Source organism: Neolamprologus multifasciatus, chromosome 4 (genome assembly GCF_963576455.1).
Source record: "Neolamprologus multifasciatus chromosome 4, fNeoMul1.2, whole genome shotgun sequence".
NCBI classification, from domain to species: domain Eukaryota; kingdom Metazoa; phylum Chordata; class Actinopteri; order Cichliformes; family Cichlidae; genus Neolamprologus; species Neolamprologus multifasciatus.
This window is the reverse complement of record NC_140442.1, coordinates 29,522,834-29,545,545: the sequence shown is the minus strand read 5'-3', so window position 1 is coordinate 29,545,545 and position 22,712 is coordinate 29,522,834. Positions and strand designations below refer to the sequence as shown.

Sequence of the window (22,712 nt, the reverse complement as noted above, 5' to 3'; positions counted from 1 at the left end):
CTTTTTCAGAGTAACTTGCCCAACACTGGTTATGACCCTTCACATCTTGAGTCTGAAGATGCACAAACGATTCGCCTCTTCGACACGTGAACGCCTTTAAGTCGTCTTCTCTGCCTTTGTTGTGCTGATTCTGCTCTTTAGCCACAAACATAAAACATGATGAAGAACAATCAGTTCAGCTTGTATTCAAATGACCGGGCCACATGGCGGCTTCCACAAACCGGCGCCTGCTGTAATGTATTTATTATGGATTTATTTTAACTATCAGAACGCAGTTTGTTGGACGCTGCAATGATGGACATACTGACTGACTACAATATCGTTTCTATTAAAGCCCCCAAACAAAATGGTTTAGTCAGCTCATGTCTCACTATTAAAAAAAAAAGATTTTGCTTTATGTGCAATAAAAATACAAGATATAAAAGTTGACCAATTTGAAGTTTGGCTGTGATAATGGACGCGTCTGTGATGTGTTTCAGCGACAGGCTCAAACTAATCTCAATGTTTGACAGCAGTTTCACATGAAAAGCTTCTCATTAAAAGAAAAAAGGGGATGCAGCAGCACAACAGTGCAGCTTGTTGGAGGAACGCGCGATAATAGTGTTCTGCTAAATTTGCTGGTGATCATATCTATAATATTGATTTATATATGTGCCGACATAAAGCAAATCTCAATAAATTTACTTTTTCAGCTTTCTTGCAATTTCCAGAATCTCTACAAATAAAACCAGTGGGTGTGACTAATAAAGCCCAGAGGGAAAGAAACTCCATGTGACTGTTGCTACATATGACAAAACGCTTCACAATGAAAGCACTATGAAGACATAATAATCACGTATTTATAAACAGTTACATGACTGTAGTATCAAAGAGGGACGTGTGGGACGAGCTATGGATTCTTGGTGGTCCATGTTTATTTCATTTGTTTACAAACTTCAGCTGGAGCTCCTCCTCACCGTCGTTTTGTGACACTTTTGTTAATTTAGTTTCGTTTTATTTCATTAACGCACTCTTTGGGTCTCTGTGCTCCAACATCGTCGCCACACAGCAGTGGCTTCAGTTTGCTTTAGTTTCTTCTTCATCAGCCTGATGTGAGTCTCTGTGAATTTATCTCGTGAAGCGGTAAAAGCAGTATGTGCTGCGTGTGTGTGTGTGTGTGTGCAGCTGCACGTGCAGGAGCAACAGTGAGTACAGTCGGCAGCGTGACAGCGCTCAGCCGTCCCTTTTACTGCTCCTAAATTCTGCTAAATTCATGCATTCCTTCTCTTTACCTGCTGAGACAACAGCCTGTCTCAATCATTTGTTCAGCTTCTATTTTTCACTTCATACCTCAAATTATTTGAACTTGTAGCTAAAAAAAAGTGTTGCTGCAGCTCCTAATCTTTCATTAATCCATCCATGCCTACAGCTCTGCTTTTATCTGTTGTCCTGCCACACCATTAATCTTAGCTTTCCTTTCATGTTTACATCAAAAATGGACACACACACACACACACACACACACACACACACACACACACAGCCAAAGGCAGATGTACACTCCATCACGTTTTGTTTACCACACACACCAGACCCCACTGTCTCACCCTTTCTCATCTCCCTCAGATGAGTTGCTATCCTGCTTGTTGGACATTGGCTCCATTCAGCCTCAGTCCCATCCAGCAGCCAATCACAGGACAGCGAGGCAGACACTGAGCTCGCCAGCCTGCTCAGCGTTCACTGGCAGCCCCCTCAGTAGCTAACCATCCCAGACTGTAGGCAGCGGTTGGCTGGGAGGAGCGCAGTGGGCGGAGCAGAAAGCTGGAAGGGCAGAGAAACAATGCAGTGAGAAACAGGCGGACACATGATGTGGATCATGAAATATTTCACTACATTTTTAATTCACAGCGTTACATAATGACAGATGTGATATTTCAGGTTCTTCTTTTGTTTCCAAACCACATCGCTGGATGTTCATCCAATCACGTGAATGAAAGGCTGGATTAAAAAATGTATCATTTTTTCAATATCAAAGTCACAGTTATTTAAGGTAGCTGTAGTATTAATGCCTGTAGCACTTAGCTAATTATGTCTATAATCCAAAGTAATTCAAATCAAAATAATGAACTGTGACGGCAGCAGATCGCACAGGTTGGCCCGGCTGCAGTCACTCTCAGACAGATCGCTGAAGGTCTGCAAATAACTGACATCTACATTAATAAACACAGACAGAGGCAGCAAGATGTAATCAGTCAGACGAGTGCCTCAAACTTTTGTATCGTGCTTATATTCCTATATGAAAGCAAGCTTGCCGTGTGCCCACATTTAATGCAGACAGCGATAGATTTGAATCCGATTTGTGATTTTCACACAGATTCCCACAAAGCGTTGTGTTCGATTTACACATTTTTACCCCTTGAATCAGGAAAGTCTGAGAAGAAATGAGGATAAAATGTGATTTTTGGCAGGACACACACACAAGCAGCCGAGACTGTGGGAGGAAAGCATCCCGAGAGAACTCGGGCCGTCACATGTAAACTCAGCTCCACGCAGAAAGGCCTGGCAGGTGGATTCAAACCCAGACACTGCTAACCTCTACACCGCTGTGCTTTACTTCATGTAGGGTTTTTTTTCATCTTAAGAATAAAAACACAAAAATACTTATAATAAGAATTATTTTTCCCATTGTATTATTATGATTATTATTATTATGTAACAATTAGGGATGCACCGATACCGATACTGGTATCGGTACTGATGGTACCGGTATCGGTATCGATACCGATCTACCATGGTATCGGTTCATGGTATCGGTTAACTTTTACGAGTATGAGTACACACACATTTTACAGTACTGGTATCGGTACTGGTACCGATACTGATACTGATACCAATACTACCAATACAATAATACCCGATACCAGTATCAGTATCGGGGCAGTACTGGTATCGGTATCGGTACCGGTACTAGTACCGATACCGATACCAGTACTGCCCCGATACCAGTATCAGTATCGGGGCAGTACTGGTATCGGTATCGGTACTGATACCGATACCAGTACTGCCCCGATACTGATACTGGTATCGGGTATTATTGTATTGGTAGTATTGGTATCAGTATCAGTATCGGTACCAGTACCGATACCAGTACTGTAAAATGTGTGTGTACTCATACTCGTAAAAGTTAACCGATACCATGAACCGATACTAACTTATTTCATTAATCAGAGGGTGGCTGGTCATTTCTGTTGTAGTTTTTTAGATTGGCCACTAGGGGAACATCCCGCGCTAAACAGGCACAGGGTTAGGCGAGTGAGACTGGCGGCTCCCGATAAAAAAGAGAAACTGGAGGCTGCTGTAGCTAGGCTAAACAAAATGTCAGCAGTGTGGAACAGCCAACTTTAACTCAGGTTTTGGAAAAGCGAAGAAAAATGTCAAGAGAAAATCCACGGGCAGTTAAAATAACAGAGGCTCTGACTCATTTTATTGCTCTGGATGACCAGCCAATGCCAGTCGTGGAAAACATAGGATTGCACCGTCTTCTCAGCATACTCGAGCTGCGATATGAAATATAATAAATAAACAGAAGTGTTTATTTATTATTCTGAAAGCTCGAGACAGTGCCAATAGTTCAGTGATATTTTGTTAAATTACAATGTGGAGACTCCGCAATAATTTAACAGAAGTGCTTATTTTTCACTTGAAATTTTTTTGTGGTCATTTTTATTAAGATTTTATTTTTTATCGGCAGAGAATAAAATAAAACCTGTCTTCCAATTCATTGCATGTGTGTGTGTGTGTGGTAGAAGTATCGGTTTTTGTACTCTGTATCGGCAAGTACTCAGATCCAAGTATCGGTATCGTATCAGTTTGAAAAAATTGGTATCGTTGCATCCCTAGTAACAACAATAAACTTCCATGCATGCGTGAACAAGCTTCCGATGTAACGTTTGACTTTATTGATCAGACCCTCCAACCCAGTTTGTGCTTTAATTGCTTCGTTACATTTTCAGGGGTGATTTCATGACGGCTTCTCTTGACTCCTGTCACGTATGTTTTTTAACTCAAACTCCAGGATGTGTATAAAAAAAACAGAACACTGGTGAAAACTTTGCAGACCTGCATCGACTCGTGTGACAAAACGAGGTTTCAGGACAGTTACGAATGCGTCCTCACTGTTGCTGCCTTCACAGTCGAGGCAGCACTCGACTGTGAAGGCAGCCGCAGGTACTGCATCACTGGTTTTGCCGTACGTCGTAGCATGGGTGCAAGAGTCGAGTGAACGATGATGTAATGGGAGCACTGGCCAACGGCGGAGTTGGGAGGGAGGGGCAGTGGTACTTGGGGAGGGTGCAGATTACTGCGTCCTAATCTGAAAACGTTCTGCGGCCGACTTCAGACTTCAGGGATTGTTTGTTCTTATAAAAACAACATCTGTGTTCTCACTACTGTTAACAGCAGAAATCCTGCTTCTATTACAGGAAACCGACTCCAGCCAAGTCTAATTTACTACAAGCTACTTACAAGTCCTCTGAAAGGAATTTAGGCTAAATTTCACCCTCACAGCTACGTTTAAACCCTGTTGAGCAAGAAAAGCAAACGAAACTTTCTCTACTTGTCTGCAGTTTGTACACTTTTGATCAGACTTCTTATTTACACTATAAAGTGTGTAATTAAAACGCTGTGTGCGATCCTTGTTATAGTTGTTAAAATCCTCACACCTAAAGACAGATCTGGATAATATCGATTATTTACAGTTTGTGGATATCAGGCAGGATAAGAAAGGCTTTCGTGCTCTGAACACATCAAATATCAACGACTGTTATTTCAGCAGCAATGCAGCAATTCAATGTTGTAAACACAAACTTGGTAATATTCTCAAATATGGTTGTTTGCAGAAACCTAACGGCCATTTCATACATGTAACTTGCCCGGGGCCGGTCTGGTCTGTGTGGGGTCTCTCTGGGCACCTCGGCTGCCCCCACAGCCCAAAGATATACATGTTAGGTTTGCTGGAGAGTCATGTGTAAATTAACTAAATTTTGCCATGTGTGGATCACTGCGAGCATGAATGAATAGGTCTCTTTGTGAGCTCTGTGACAGACTGTCCAGGGCGTACCCAGCCCCAAACGACCCTGAAGTGGATAAGTGGATCCATCACATACACCCATATCAGAGTCTGAAACCAGTTAAGCATAAGTGAGCAACTGTGAGCATGTGGATTCCCCCAGGCACAAGTGCTGAGTCCGATGCTATACGCCCTCTTCACATATGACTGGGTGATTTCCCAGACCACACTTCCCATTATAGCAGATGACACTACAGTCATTGTGCTGATCACTGACGGGGAGGTGACAGAAAACACAAGAGAAATGTCAGGAAGATGATCTCTCCCTAAATGCAGGTAAGACCAGAGGAGGACACAGCAGCAAAATACAAAATATGCATTCACAAATACAATAATATTTTGTATATTTCAAGGACTCTTCTATTTTTGGAGTGTATTTTTTATGTGTCTGTATTATATCATACATGCACTTTAAAAGTGAGTCTCTGTCCAAAAAATGCACTCAGTTTACTTTTTACTCACTATGAGCATCATTCATTATTCTCCCAGTAATTAAGGCTAGGATATTTTTTTATTCCAATACATTCTTCTTTTGCAGCATTTAAATAAGCTTTATCTGATTTGATGGTTTTGTTACAGACTTTTCAAAAAAGTGCTTTTCTTTTCTTTCACAAATGTACAAACCAGTGATGTCATGTTTTGTGACGAGGACCCAGGCACAGAGAGACTTGATGAATTTAAGAATCTTATGATTTAATAAAGAAATTTGCAGACTTGCACAGAGATGCTAAAATTATGATGACTGATAACAGAGAGAACAGAGACGAGGACAGGGAGGAACAGGTTTAAATGCACCAAGGAGACAGTCAGAGAGAACTCGGGACAACTGGAGACATTTAAGGATGCAGGGACTGACAGAGACGGGAAGAAGTCTCATCGTGACGAGTAAAGTTTATCTTGCCTGGATGGGCAGCTCTCTGGGTGCTCAGCACCCCCAAAGCTTGATCCTAGAATCACCCCTGATCTCACCAGATTTCACAAAACCAAAGAGCTTGTGAAGGAATCACAGCCATCTCACCTTCAAGTCAAATCAAGCACAGCAACCTCAGATTTGACATGTCGACTAAAATCCTCGACAACTTTCACAGTTCACAGCATCATCAGGCTCTCAATTAGTCTGCGGTTCAGGTTCACAAGGTCAGGCCATGTTTTTGTTGCTAAAAGGAGAAAGGTGTGAGGGGACGAGCAACATGTTTTATCGTGCATTTGAAAAAACAAACTACAACGGAGCCTTTCATAACGTTTTGGTCTCATGATGTCTGATGATGCCGTGAGCACTTCTATTGATGTCTGTGGACAACCCTGCATTTTGTAAGATGATGCTAAAGTTGGAGCCGGTGCATGTAATGTACTAAAAGCAGAGCCTTCAGCTGTCGAACCGACCGATTCAGGAAACTTAAGACTTCAAACTTTCCTTTTTGACAAACTCAGGCTGGCACCATGTGATCAGGAACCATCAGGAACCATCAGGAACCTTCAGGAACCATCAGGAACCAGGCTCCTGGGACCGCTGCTCCACTCCCGTCTTTACAGGACTGGACTGCACGAGCCATGTTCTTCCAAAGTCTCACAAAAACAATGCCCTCTCAGTTTCATTCATTATTAACTGAGTCATGTTTCAGCAGCTGCAGGCCTCAGCACGGATTAGCATGTCCACACTGTGGACACTTGCCAGGGATTAAAATATTACCGTCTGTTAACAGTTTGGTGCAACAGTCATGATCCTTTTGGACAGTGACTGTTCCTTTCAAAGCTGGCAGCTCAATGAGGCTTTTGAACCCAACTATAAAAACTAGAATACACCCTCGATCCAGCTGATTATACAGACACACGTAACTATGTATGACTACAACCACAAACCCCTCACAGCCCACCATCAGTCAGAGCATGCTTACAGTATCACTGTGTGGGGAGCAGAAGGGCCAGATGAGGGCACCAGAGTCACTGCAGCGCTGCTGTTGTGTATCCTGAGATGACCTGTGTCCGGCACAGAGACTCTGTGTTGTCACATGCAGCAAGTCTGATGAGAACTTGTGAAGTGTGACTTTAAAGATCGAGTTAGATGTGAAGAAAACTGAGAGGTCTGAATACACACTCGTGAATTGAAATGTGTAAATGTAATCAGACTAAATTCATCAGTGTTAGAGCTCAGACGCTTAAAATGCTAAACAATCAAGTTTTATTGACACGGGGGATAAGACTGTAAACAAACCTTAATAGAACTGCATTAAAAAGAAATGAGGGACAATTTTCCCTCTTTTTAATTGGAAAATAATACAGAGATTGTCTGTGAAGGTGCTCAGTCAGCCAGCTCACGGTAATCTCAGCAGGCTGGAAAGAAGAACGACTTCTGAAGCTTCTTGGATGAACGTCTTCATGAAACTTTCCATTCACTTTTCTTTCCAAGCTCCTTAGACTGACTTCAAGAACAGTTAATGTCATGATTAGAATCTGTTTAAGGATTCACTAAAGAATTTATTTTTTCTACTCCAGATTAATATCAGAAGGTAACAGTTTGCTCAGACTCGTTTCTTCAAAAGTCTCTGATCAATCGAACAACAATCCAAAAGCAAAACTTGCAATAAAGAGAAAATAGTCCGAGTTATTTCCACTGTAGATTAGTCATTATAAAAGCACCATTAAAATTATTTAAATTAATTTAACTTATTTAACAGGAACAGAAGAGATTATTACCTGATCTGCAGCTTTTCATTATTGGACTCAATATAAGCAGTAAAACTTTGAGATTTGGTCTCTTTTTAGTTTCTGCTTGATTTCAAAACCGGTTCCATACTAAGGAACTGGTTATATACATGTCTTCATCATCATAATGAAATATCACTAACATTCCTAAATATTTGCATGAACATGTCGGCATCTGTCCGTCTCAGTGACTCTATGTGAACAGGTTTGAATATTGCTGCCTGAGCACCTTCACTTCTTCAAATATGACACTAGGTGGCATCAGAGTGTGAGAAATCTATAGATGTGATGTCCTTTTGACCCAACAGTCCAAATACTGTAACCACACACACACACACACACTTTAGTGCCCAGGAGAACTCAAAGACTTTTAAAGCTGAGTAATATCTCCAGAGTGGAATGGAGCAATGAAACATTAATTACATTTACAGACAAAAAACATTTGCAAAAAGCATCATCTGCATGTTATAAATTATTTATCGGTTCAGTGAATCAAAGCAACAACAACAGTAAACGTTTATGTTGTGTCATGAGTTCACTGTAAGCTCTTCTGAATTATTGCATTTTTTATCCTGTAGGACTAAATCAATATCTTCTCTTCATGTATAAATACATACAAACTGGTGACCTGCACAGAGAGAACTTCACCCAGCTTTGCCTCGTCTGATCATTGTTATTGATAAAAAAAAAGGAGTAATTTTTAGCCAAGCGCTTAGAAATTTATCTACAACACAGATACTTTATAAAATATATGGACACGATATCTTTAAAACGATTTAACGTTCGTTAAACGTTCGTAGACTTAAATCACACCTTTCTTGGCTGCTACTTCAAAGCACATTGTGCGCTGTCTGTCCTGCGTGCTGCACAACAACATTCAATATTTAGTATTTACTGCTGTTTACACTTAGCTAGATTAATGCGATGGTGTTGTGTATAGTATGTTGCTTTGTTTTGTTTTTTTTGCTTGTTTTCTCTTTTTCTCTCAACAGGTGATCCCGGAGATATTTTTTCTTCCCCCCTTTCTCACTGTCCCTCTCCCCTTCTGTTTTTCTTTTCCTTCCTCTTTCTTTCTCCCTTTCCTATCCCTCACTCATGTCTGTCCCGTCTGTAACAACTGAAAATAAAATAAATAATAAAAACAAAGGTCGATCAAATGGACCAATACGGCAATGCCATGATGATCCATTTGGCAAAATAAATCCATTGGGTATCCTTGTTGGTCTTCAGACAACAATTCTGATGGCTAAAGAACCAAATGGGACAGGCGGGAAAAAATAAAAAATAAAAAAATAAAAATAAAAATAAAACGATTTAACACAAACATACTATTCAAATTCCAGCATTTCCAACTGGCAGACGTGATTTCATTTACGTCACATTAAAATCGCTTTTTAAAGAAAACATTTTGTTAAGTGCAGAGAAATAACCATCAGTTACAGTAACGGCAAATATGCATTCAACTTAAACAAAGCCATAAAATCAGACACGTAGTCTGGAAGGCTTCCTCACATTAGAAGGAGGGGAAAAAAATCAAAGAGTTTTGACAGTTTTGTGTTTTTGTGAACATGTACGTTTGTGTATGTGCGTAACTTTGCTTGCACATGAGTGATTCTGTGTGTTTGAGCCTTTAATGAGCTCGTGGTGGTGGCGGCAGTGAAGAAATGTGAGCACATCAGCGTTCTCGAGGCTCGCCCTGCGCTTTGATGCAAAATACCTGCAGCAGAAGACAGATGTTCCACCATGACACATTTTATATTTATCTAAATGTGCAAAATGATGTCGCAAAAAGCCTATTTTAATGTTTGCATAACCTAATGTCACTTCCGGAGGCTTGCTGTAACAAAAGGCGTTGGTTGGGAGGAATCTGAGAACTGTAAACACGTCATTCATTAAGAACCAGTTTGACACGGTTTCAGTTTTGTGACACGGTGCGTTAGAAGATTGGCACACTGTCCTCATGAAGGGTCAGCAACAATACTCAGGTAAACTGACTATTGTTGGTACTAAAGGACCCAAAGTGTGCTAACACCATTACACAACCATCAGTCCGAACCACTGATACAAGGCTGCATAGATTCATGCTGTGACTTCTAACTCTACCGTCTCAATGTCAGAGAAAAATTGAGACTTGTTGTAGCAGCCAACATGTTTTCAACAACAGTCTCCCGTTCTTAGCTGAAGGGACCCCCAGTGTGGTCTTCTGCTGCTGTAGCTCGTCTACTTTAAGGTTTGACGTGCATTCAAAGAGTCTCCTCTGTATACTGTGGATGTAATGAATGGTAATTTAAGTTACTGTAAACATTCGTATCGACTTGAAGCGGATTAGCCATTCTGCCCTAGGATCTATAAGGTGTTGTCACCCAGAGAACTGCTGCTCGTTGACTATTACAGACCTCAGATCAGACCGTCTGACACCAACAACCATGACACATTCAAAGTCACTTAAATCTCTCATTTGATGCTCAGTTTGAACTTCAGCACATCATCCTGACCATGTTTACATGCCTAACTACACTGAGATGTTTGTCCTAACAATTAGTCAAATATAATAAATCTAATATAAAAACCAACTATTTTTACAGTTTTATGATGCTCATTGAATGTGTCTTTTAAAAATAATTCTTAATCATTAACATTATTTGTATTGCATTGTTGTTACTAAAACGAAAGAAGTTTCAGTTAGCGACTCATTTGTGCAAAACTCCTGTCAAACCTGCTCGACCACGTTACGATGAATGTTTCGTGCACTGACTACAGACATATACGTGCTTACTAACTAGGCCAGAGGTCGGCAACCTGTGGCTCGCATCGAAGCGTCGTTAGCTTTGTAGGTATAAGTGAAACCAAAACTAATGTGCACACTAAAAATTGTGTTTATGGACATGTGGATCAGATGTATATTTAAATACACTAAACAAGTTGGAGGTATCTAAGACGAGTCAGTAGGTAACGACAGGGAAGAATCTCTTTAAAGAGTGGTGAAAGACACAGGCAATGCCAGCCCTGAATCCAAAAGACAACCTTATAATATAACCTTTTAACATCATATACCTACAAGGGACAGTTCACCCCAAAACATGTTTTTGAGAAGATGTATACTTGTATGGAAATATAAGCTTAGAATATGTCAAAGGGCAGGTAGGGCTTGCTGTTAACACAAATTCTTGAAAATTTTACTTCTAAATCTAAGATTGAGTTAGTTCTCTACAGTTACACATTCCAGTTTCCAGCTAAGCACTTCCAGGAAGTATCTGAAGTCTACATGAACCATGTGGTGACGCTGTGGTCAGAACCACTGATTATGGATCTCTTACTATTTGAGGGCTCAGGCAGCACTGAAGTCGCCTATTAGATAAGTAAGTAGGGATGGGTACCGGTATCTGGTGCCATGATGGCACCGGTTCTGACATAAACGGTAGTAACCAGACTGAAAAGCAGCGCACATTTAGGTGTTTTATTTTCCTGAGCTGTGATACACTTTGGATTCTAGCCAATCATTTTACGTTTCCGAGGATAGTAGGCGGGTCCAGGTACGTACGTTCTTTTAGAGCATAGCTACAGATTAAAAATGTCCAAGGTGAAGCGGTCAAAAGTCTGGCTGTACTTCACAGCAAAATATGCAAACTCAGCAGCTGCAACAAGTGCTTTAAGGTGATACTGTGATACTGTCAAAGGAGGTAACACCTCAAATCTGATGAAACACCTGGCGACGCATAGCGCTTTTTTAAAAGCCGAGAAATGCGCCGTATTTGATAGCTTGCTGCGAGACCTCACACCGAGCACATCTACTGCGGGTGTGGTGCCTGTTATCGACCCGGAGTTAGCAACATCCCCCAAAAACCTGAAGAGGAGAGTCCTGGCCCCTAGCCCTGCCAGTGAAGCAGAAATGATGAGGATGATGATGCAGCAGCAGCCGTTCTTCTCTGCATGAGTAGCTTAATGTTGTTCGTGTGTAATTTACGTTGAGTAGGCTAACCACGTTATTACATTAATGCATGTAAGGTGAACTAGCAAACACCGTCATAGCTACATGCAGCTGTCTTCTTGTTTGATGGCAGATACTCCCTTCATCCTGGACAAAAAGGCTAAAATGACCAAAGAAAAAGTGGAAAACAGTTAAACATGAGAGGTTTTTGGACAAAGTTTGTGTTTTTTCCATTGTTTAAGCTGCTTCCAGCCAAGAGTGATACCATATATGCCCCATAGCTGCAGAAAAGGCTAACATTGTTATCTTTTTACAAAAAAACTGCTGAACATGAGAGGTTTTTGGACCAGTTTTGTGTTCTCCATTCTTTAAGCACCGTTTAAGCACCGGCACCGTTTCAAAAGTACCGGTTTGGCACCGGTATCGGATAAAACCTAAACGATACCCATCCCTATAAATAAGATAATTTTTTCACTGTACGTCAGTCTACTTCTTGTACCTGACCATGTTTTTTTGGTTAAACCACTTAACTCTGGTTCATGAGTCATGCAACCATGAAAAAGGCGCCGAACACAAATGATGTTCCACTGTTGCAGAAAAATGAGCAAGTAACACATTAAATTGTATCTTTAGGCACTTTGTTACAAGCAGCTTGTTGCAAAAACATTTGCATCTGTAAAATACGCTGGAGGCTCTGTCATGTTCGGGGCTGCAGCTGGTCGATATGAGGACGATGTAATATTGCGATACACAATATATATCACAATATGTTTAAATAACCTCCAAAAACAATGTTATTTCAGTCATATCGTGCCTAGAATTGCACTGGTTTACTCATTCAAATCAACCATTCAGTGATTTTTTTCTAGTGAAAATAAAAAATCTGAATGAATTGAAATGTTTTATTTTTAACCATCAGTTTCCCACCGAGGTTTTTCACAGTAAGTGTCTTTCTGTGATCAACACAACAAAAGATCACAGCAACAAAAAAGTACATCAAGCAAAACTTCATGAGACAAACAAAACAACTGAAATTAAAAGGGTGTCTTTTGTGCTTCTAACATAAGAAAACTGTTAAATAAAATTTTTGATGACGTCAAATTACAGAAACAAAAGTCTAGACAGTGACGACAAAAAGCGACGGACCAAGAACAGTCTTAATTTTATAGTGAAAGACTTTTCAGCTGGTGGAATAAATTCAGGTGCTGCTACCTTTAGTGGCAACACTTTTACTGCATGTTTTGCAAATTTTTGCATTTTGTTTGACATCCTCCTCCTGAAGTCCAGATGACGAGCGAGTCTCATTCCCTCGCTTTGTCCCTATCTGGCAGGACATGAAGGATGGGGGTTAATGATAAAAAAATTTTTTTTAAAAGTGCTTAATATTTTCATGGCAACATGCTCGATGGCTACAATAAAGCCATTTTAACCAACACACGTGGAAAAACCTGTGATACATCAAATACATTCGACATATTGCCCGCTTCTACAGTTCAGTCAGCGGTGTGGGCGATCTGGTCAAAATTGATGGAAATTAAAACATATAAATGCTGTTAGAGTTTGAACCATCATCAGGAATAGGGCTGGGCTATATCATACCGTTCACAGTAATACCAGTGTAATGTTGGGCAACGATAGGAAAATGAAATATGGCGATAGAATATGGGTAAAACGCGCATGCGCAGTGCCTTTGTTTACATACACACATGGCGGCGACGGAGAACGTGAAGAGCAAAAGTGGATCGTTAAATGAAACGTATGAACCAGAATTGGTTTGTAAAAATGCTGCAGCTTCACTGGTGTGGAACTGGTTTAGCTTTCATCCGTCAGATACACAACAAAGCACTATTTTTGGTAGCGCATGCTAGCGGGCCGTCGTTATTACCGTGTTGTTTGGAAAATATGGCACACTTAAAATCAATCCTTTGATTTTTCTGAACATCGACAGAGCCCCTTATAATCCCGTGTGCCTTATGTATGAACTCTGGTTGTGTTTACTGACCTCGAAACGATTTTATGTGCACGGCGCTCGAAAATCTGTCAAATGTTTCAGTACGACTTTGCTAAGCTACGAAGCCACACCGCTTGATGGATTGTCGGAGCATTACGGCTATCGTAGGCGGAGCCTCGCGGAGTGATACGTACTGTGCTTCAACATAATATTACCGTATTGTGTGTGTATAACCTCTTTTTAAGTTTTGTGGATATTATACATGGTTATGTTGAGGATATGTCAGCCAGTTTCCACTGGAAATGCCTTTTGGTTAAACTGTCAGCGAGGAATTTGCACTGTTACATCTTTATATAACTTTAATGCACATAAAAAACAGCTGCTTGTTTAAGTGAAAATCATTGATTTTTTTGGGGGTTTTTTGCACTAGTAAAGTTGTGGAGTTGTAAAGAATTTTGTCTAGTGTCAATTATATCGTCAGTTATATGGTTAGCGCAAATTTTCAAATGTATATCGTGATAAATATTTTTGGTCATATCGCCCTGCTCTAATCAGGAAAGTGTCTGATTTCTCTGAGGTCTCATTTGTTCATCCCAAACACGCAGCCAGTGCAGTAAAAACATACCTGGATAGAAACACACAATAGAACATGATTCATAGTCATGGACTCGCCCTCCCCGGAGCCCTGACCTCAACATTATTAAAGCAGTGTTGGACCATTTTTACAGAGAAAGTAACAAAAGACAGCCAACATCCAAAGAGGAGCTTTGGAATGCGTCCTTCAGGAAGCCTGGAGAAATATTCCTGAATAATATTTAAAGAAAAAAGCAGAAAGCTCGCCTAAGAAGGTTTAGACTGAGTGAAGAATAAAGGTCATCATATCAAACATTGACTTGTGAGCTTGTGAGCTTTTATAATGTATTTTCATTTGTTTGCTTATTCCAAGAATGCACCATTTCCCATTTTCCTAACAAATGTCAAAAAGAAAGCAGTGCCTTGAGACTTTTCCACAGTATCGTATATGCGAACCTCGTTCTAAGATTTGCTGAAAACCAGCCCAGACACAGAAGATCACACTAAAGTATCTGAAGGTCATCTCAGCATTATCATGTCTGTTACCCTTTTCATTTCCATCCACCAAACCACATGGAATTATCAGTCGACATTTACCTTTCAATTACATGCTTTAGAGCCCTCTGCACATTTAAAGCTACCTGTGGAGAGGACTTTTTAGGTAATGGTTTGATTACAAATGAACGTGAATATGTAGAAAATGTTTTTCAAATCCTGGCATGCTCGATTTCTGCCTTCCTCCATTCCTCGCCTGCTCCACTTTCATTCTTTTACTTACAGCAGTCGTCTGCTCTGTGTGTTCATTGTTTCCTCCGCTCTCTTTGACTATGTACAGCTGCCGTTTTCTCTGCCGGCGACTGCAATTACGGGCTGTTGGGAGTGTGCATGTGTGGGTGACTTTAGATAACTGTCTCTGTATGCACTGGGTCAGTATGCATGCCTATCCTTTTAATTTGCATCTGTGCGTACACTTGAGTGGGCATCACCCCCCATTTTCCCCTCATCTGTTTACTTGCATTTTAAAGTAGCTGTGTGGGCGTCAGATGATGCCTGAGCTACTTTCATTTTGAAAAGCATAAAATTGAATTTCATTGCTTTTGGATATATGAACGAGAACAGAAAGACATTTTTTCCACAAAGCACATCAAATGAGCTCGAGTGGTTAAGCTTTGGATTTAAGGAAACATGTTTGCCTGTTCTTTCTCTTTGTACATCTACCAGCAAACAACTGGTGGATGAAGATGATGGGGTGGGTTATAACCAGAGATGGGCAGTAACGCGTTACTGTAATCCGATTTACTTTTTTCAAGTAACGAGTACAGTAAGGGATTACTATTGCAAAAACGGTAATTAGATTACCGTTACTTTCCCGTAGGAACGCTGCGTTACTGCGTTACTAAAACCGTGATTTTTTTGAAACAAACAAGCACCGAGTAGCTACGACGTAATGGGAAACTCACAGAGAAACTCGCGGATTCTTCCACTGACCGCTGCACACCTGCACCAGGGTAAACCTCCGCCTACCCCACTCCTGCTTTACAGGTGAAAATAGAGCAACAGGACCGCTAGTCTTTGACTTTATTTATTTTCTGCTGTGTTTTACTTGCATCTATTTGAAAGACTGAGTGTAAACACACAAAATATTTTATTTTATGTGCTGGAATGTGCAGAAAATAGGTTTAAATATTAAACTAATTTCTTCCAGTCAGAGAATGTTGCAGATAATTAAATGTTTGCTTGATGCATAAAGTTAAAAGATTAAAACTAATAAAACAAGTTTTTAAAAGAGACTTTTCCATTTGATTACATTTTGTATGATGATTATGCAGAAAAAGTAGAATTGGGCTGAAAGATCTATCACTTTATCACCTATTCAGGTTGTAAATCGTGTTTTTAAAAAGTAACTAAGTAATTAATTACTTTTGAAAATAAGTAATCAGTAAAGTAACTGGATTACTTTTTGGGGGAAGTAATCAGTAATTAGTTACTGATTACTTTTCAAGTAACTTGACCAACACTGGTTATAACTAGGCAGCATTTTAGATGAGTCAAACATGGGTATGGGATATTGTATTTGTTTTAAATGTTATATAGCTATGTGATATGTGACTTTTGTTGCCATGATGCCAGGTTTCTCTTGGAAATGAGATTTTTAATCTCAATGAGATTTTTTCCCTGGATAAATAAAAGGATTAATGTGAAACATGACCCCTACTCTACCCCTAATCCTTGCTTGTTTCCTACAATTTTATTTCGCTGGTTACTACCGTTATGTCCAGACAGTAAGTGGGTAACCAGTGCAGTCCAACACCATTCTGATGGGTCCTTAGCAACCAGCAACATGAGATGACTTGGGAGTGAGAACAAGGTTTAAGGTTGAGGCACAGGAAATATTTCTATAATGTCAGCAACACTGGGATCCTAGCTAGCATCAGGTACAATAGTTAGACGAAATCCCCCTGGATGGAGGAACAATGTCACCCTCATCATGGATGAGATTGCATCCGTTTTCCTAGAAATCATAAAGCATCTATGAGACGTTTTAAGATTTCTCAGTTTTTTCTTGCTTTCGTGCTAACACTAAACTATCAATGACCATCCAGAACCACGTCAATGCGACTGTGTCCAAATGAGTTTAGAGAAATCTGGCTCTGAATGTGGATCAGCGACTTTTCATGCTTGGCTAAGGCACGGGGTAAAGTGGTCGAGCCAGAATATCCAGCAGTAGTCCAGACATCGGCTGCTCGGCTGCCAACTAGCAAACGCAGAAAATAGACCGGCTCGTTTAATGCAGCACAGCCACAAAGCCTTCCTTCTGTGCCATTCCATCTGAAAGGACAATTCATTTTCTGTCCTTTTCTGTATGGAAAATCCCATCAGTGAAAACTACTTTAGCCGTGACATTTAGCCTGGTTAGCCCGCTTCACATGATGTACCGTTTCTTTTTCACTTATTATAAATTAATTGGTTATTTACCAAATTGTCAGTTCTGTGTAGAGAACACTGACTCAATCAAGCATAAAAACAACTCAAGAGATGAACCAGTGTTGAGCATCATTCCTATCAAAATAGTCAGGTAGCCTTTGTCCAAAGAAAATCTTTGAAAGATCTTCAACAAGAGTAGCTGAAGACTTTTCCAAAGTACTCTTGTAATAGTTACTAGTTCTTATCAATCAAGATAAAATTCCTAATAGGAAAGGCTGTGGCTCAATAGGATCATGTCTGCATGTTGTATGAATGTGTTTGTGAGTCTTGAAGTAAGAAAGTTCCTTCATTGGTCAAATAGAGGAGAAAAGTACCAGTCTAAAGAGTACCATCTACTTCTCAGTAATTATTCTGTAGTCAGAGGGAAAATAGATTAAAAAAGCAAAAAGAAACAAGAGTTCAAAGACATTTTTCTCAAGTAGCATCTTAACAGGATAACATGCACACTCTGATTTTACACAGCATGATGATTTAGATCACTGAGCTATAGTTATTAGGGGTGGGGGAAAAATCGATACTGTGTAGCATGGTGATATTTTGTTTCTAATAATGTATGGATACAGGGACAGCAGAAATCGATATTTTGTTACAAAAAGGTTTTTGTGCTCTGACTTCAGAGCATGTTGATCCTTTTTCTGAGCAAGAATCCTGACATTCCTTCACTGTCCAAATGTGTTTAACTTGTTTTTGGCAGCAATAAACATGACAGTTTACTTATTTTAATTAAGACATGTTTTATTTGAATTAAGTTTAAAACTTTTTTATTTCATGTAAAATTATATTTTGTTTTAATTTACTTTCAAATTCTTCAGTTGCTGAAGGGGCTGCATAGTTTTCATAAACTGCATAGTTCAGAATAGCTATAATTGTACCAGATGGTTGATTCAGTTAAGTTGGACTAGACTGTAATACAAACCGTTCAGTTTGTCAACAATCAAACTGAAATGAGAGAAAGACTGAGTGTGAGACTTTGATATTAGAGAAAATGAATATTGATAAAGTTTACCTTTATGTATAGAATCTGAATATCGCAAAATATTTTTAAAAATTGCAATAATATCGTATCGTGCGTTAAGTATTGTGATAATATCGTATCGTGGGATGTATGGGGATTCCCACCTCTAATAGTTATGCCTGAAAACAAATAGCACCTTGAATTTGGAAGCTACAGTAACCAAATCAAACCAAAAGTAACTCTCGTGTGATCTTTTGTGTGTTACGTGCCATTTTCTCCAAATTTAAAAGCCATAAAGTTCAGATTAACAGATACTGATTAAATTACTAAAACCTGAGATTGTGAGGATTTGTAATCTTCGTGTATTTTACCTTAATGCTGACAGATAACACAACATTTAAAGATGTTTTGTTGTTTAGTGAGAACCTGATTTTTTTTTACAGTTTGAGAGACAAACGGCTAAACACAAAAAACTAAACAAATATAAACAGATTAAAAAATAATAAATTAAAGCAGTCATTTTTTTTTATTTGTAGGTTTTACCAAAAAGTTGGGACGCTGTGTAACATGCACACAAAACCAGAATACAAAGACTTGCAAACCCATATTTTATTCACAGCAGACACATTTGTTCCACACACACGAACACACCAGCCTTTTGAAATCAAAGCTGTCCAGCTTTCTCCACGTCCCTGCAGCCCCTCCACCCTCCACCCTCCACCTCTGCTCCTTTGTGCACCTCTCTAATGATGAGCCAGTGTGTGAGGGCCGCCAACAATGTAGGTCTGCCACGGCTGACCTTCCTTTCGCCTCTCCTCTGTGTTTCTGTGGATGTGTCAGAATGACTGCGCTCTCCCTCGTCCCTCCGTCAACTGTTGGTGCTATTCTTTCACAAGCTGCGGCCCTGCTGCAGCCGCATAGTTGCCCCCGCTGCTCAAAACACGTAGGAACAATCAGCTCCTGATGCTCAGCCCTGCTGACCCAGCAGGAACAAGAAGCAGGGCACAGAATTATAATGACATTTAATTCATTTAAAGTGGAGGTAAATCGCGAGCAGCTTCTAGTTTCTACAGCCCTCGACTCTGTCAGCTGACTTAATAAATCTATTTAGCGGAATGCAAGCTAACGAGCAAAACTACTGTTAATGCGGGTGAACGGCAAGTTTTAACATTAAATATATAACATGGCAAAACAATGCAGTAGAGCAACAGTGCTACCATTAACCCTTTAAGACCTACCATAGAACCAAGTCCGCCAGAGCTTATATTATATGTTTACATGCTGTGGAGCCATTTTTGGGAGCATTTCAAGTTGCTATACATCAATACAACCATTACAGCCTAAATTTTAATAATATGTCTGCATTAAGTGCATAGTAATTACATAAATCGCAAAAAAGCGCAATAAATTACAAAAAAATTGAAAATCGTTTTTGTTTTTTTAACATATATTTCTAGTTAGAGAAATTTAAGAGGCTTATCCCTCAAAACTGTAAATACAAAAAAGTTGCACAAAATAGTTTCCCACCACAGGAAATTTATTTTGAGTGTCTTCATAGTTTTATTTTTGAAATACATCAATTTTTATATACTGCAGGAAAAACGAAAATAAATATTATAGTGCAAATTTGCACAAAAGCAGCATATGCATCAAAATAAACTATTTCCAGCAGTGCAATATGAGTCCTAAGCATCCCAGAAACCACACAGAAAGTCAGAAAGTCAAAGATAACTTTTAAAAACACCAGTATAGGCTCATGAGGCCCTGATGGTAAAAAACTACATTTCCGCAAAATGACGTCACTTCCGGTTTCGGGCAGGTCATGGCGGACATGCGATAGTTCACGCTGATGGACGTAGGAAGTGTTACGAACAGCTGATCGGATCAGCAAAGCGTGTTTCTGGAATATTGTGTTTTTGTTGCTGCAAGTGCTTTTTATGCAGTTTTTGCAAATATGTGGAAGGAAACTGTGACCGAGGACAAGCTGGTGGCATAAGATGTAAGTACAACTCCTCCGGTTTCATATGCAAAAAAAATGATTGCGCTAGCTCACGTGGTTGCAGAGCTACCGGGATTTAAAGATAGTTACGCAAAACGGAGCGTGCTGCTCCGACCGGTTTTAAAGGGTTAAGGCTCATCCCATTTGACGGGGACTATTTCTCAAAAGATTTACATTTCTGATATGAGACTTAACTGAAACAGAAGCAACGAAGACTTTATAATTACAATACTTCTTCATAATTTACAAGAACAGACAGCTGCTTTATCTAAATAGAGCGAAACTCAACCTAATACATGCAAACACATCAGCATTTAACCAACGTAATATTTTCAGATCAGCTTAGTATCGAACTAAAACGTCACTAGAGACAAATTTCATTGAGCCCATTGAGCCCCGCAGTAATCACTGATCTTTTATTTAATTACAGTCCCCTTCCTTTGCCTCATCTCACAGCAGCCTTCAAATCGAAATGTATGTCACCAATATATATTACTCAGCAGCCATGCATGCTGTACTATTGTTTTATATGAATTTCTATGGGTCAAAATGACTTTTTCTAGAGATAATATACGTATATTTTTATACTACTCACAACAAACACCGAGACTGATATCAGCGTGATTACATCATGATGTGATCGACGCGGGATCGGCAGGTCCGCCACTATAATCTAAATTTCTGTATACAGAGGAAACTCTTAAATAGATGCACATGATAAAAAACAGAAAAAAAGAAATGGGATTTTAATGAATAATAATATTGACAACTAAACTGTAAATATAAAAATAATATTCAAAGTGGCTTCATTACATGGATATAGAAGCGCAGGAAGAGACAAAGGGAACAAATGAAACATGTTTAAAGCTGATAGATCAGGCGTCAGGAAATGAAACAGCATAAGACATCAACATAAACGATAACCTCGATACATCTACTATCTTATCCCTTTTTTATTAGCAGTCGGCTTCCACGAAGGGCGTTGGCGTTCTCACCGAGGACACGAACGGCTGAACACGAGATTTCTGTGCTTACTCTTAAGTTCACTGATATTTTCTTTCACTTCCAGGATCCTCGCGGTGGAGACAAAACTATTACCTCCCTCCTTTATCTCTCACCATATTGGATGTTGAAGAATAAATTACAGATTGTAGCAGACTGAGAAAAGATCAAGGACAATGACCTCCACCATATGGGTGGATGCAGCAGAACGTCAGCTGTTGGTCTAGTAAATTCTTGCGGTACTTTTTCAGACTTTGCTTTCACACAGAGTCTAAAGTAGCATCATGCCAGTCATTTATTCAGGAGTGTCTTAGTACGCATGTTCACAATGTTCCTTGCTGTTGTTTTTGCCTTCTTCTTGCTCTACATTAAATTTGGGAATATTGATTAGCATAAACACAGAACAGCTGATGGTGTTTATCATATTCTAGATCTGATTAAGTCATTTCCTGTAATTACGTGATGCAGTTTGTTTGCTGCACAGCAGTTTTCTGGTTCTTTTCACTTGCCCATCCATTATTTTTCTGTTTGTTGTGTTTTTTAAGTTTAAAAGAGGATCTTCATTCATTTTAAAAGCAATGTGATTCATTTTTCTGCAACATTTTAAATGTGAGAAATGTTTTGATTAAAAAAAGCTTCATATTTTAACCTCTTCCAAAAGGGAATTCAAACCGTGTGTCAATAACATTGTTTCAAAGGCGTCCATCATATTTCTACTCTGGTGTAACTGAGTTGTCTATATTCATTGCTTTAAACACTTAAAAGTTGATGGTGTATCCAACTGATTTCGAGGTTTAGTCTCAGGAATCAAAACAAAACATTTTTAAAGAAACTTTACATGTTCTAATGTATCTGCTGCTGTTTGATAACCTGGAAAATCAAAGATCTAAGAAGAACTAACAGGAGCTAAGGCTCTATTTAAGGTCCTGTTCTTTAAAAACAAAACAAAATCAATGGCTCATCAGTGGTTTCACTCTCAGCACACTCAGTCACGTTTATGTAGCTGCTGTGAGCAGCACTTCAACTTTATTGTTCCCAAAGGGGAACTGATCTGCAGTGTGTCCACACATGCAACACAAAAACCAGCCCAGACATTTGATCATCAACAAAGTGCAATGTGCAGTAGCAGCAACAACGCTCATGGTTTAGTGTTATTAACCATGACAACGGCAGCAGGTATAAAAGACATAACATGACAGAGGTCGCCTTCCTCAGCAGCGTCCTGTTATAAAGTCTATGTCACGGCATTTTGAGTTTCTTATGTTTTAGTTTATTTTTGCATTATGGATCATTTCTTATTCTCTGGTGATACTGATTTGATTATAATTATGTTCTGTTCCTTTAGCTATCCGATGATGATGATTATTTCTGGTTTAGGTGCCCTCATCTTTAGTTTAGGTTGCCTGTGCTTAGTCTTCTCTGCCCGTATGTCCCTCTGTCTGTCCATGGTGTCTTGTCTGGTCCTCTGTGTCTGTTAGTTTCCTGTTTTATTCTGAAGGTCTTTGTCTT

The 22,712-nt window shown here is 39.5% G+C and overlaps 1 protein-coding gene across 2 annotated transcripts in view; it reads right to left on the bottom strand.

Moving 5' to 3' along the window:
* LOC146520778 (thyroid hormone receptor alpha) overlaps positions 1-22,712 on the bottom strand; it is a 127,756-nt gene that overhangs the window by 47,312 nt on the left and 57,732 nt on the right. For both annotated transcript variants that reach the window (XM_085157393.1, XM_085157392.1), the window contains exon 4: positions 1,587-1,800. In XM_085157393.1, coding sequence (XP_085013519.1) covers positions 1,587-1,642 — 56 coding nt within the window. In that variant the 5' untranslated portion in view covers positions 1,643-1,800. The remainder of the gene's footprint in view (positions 1-1,586; positions 1,801-22,712) is intronic.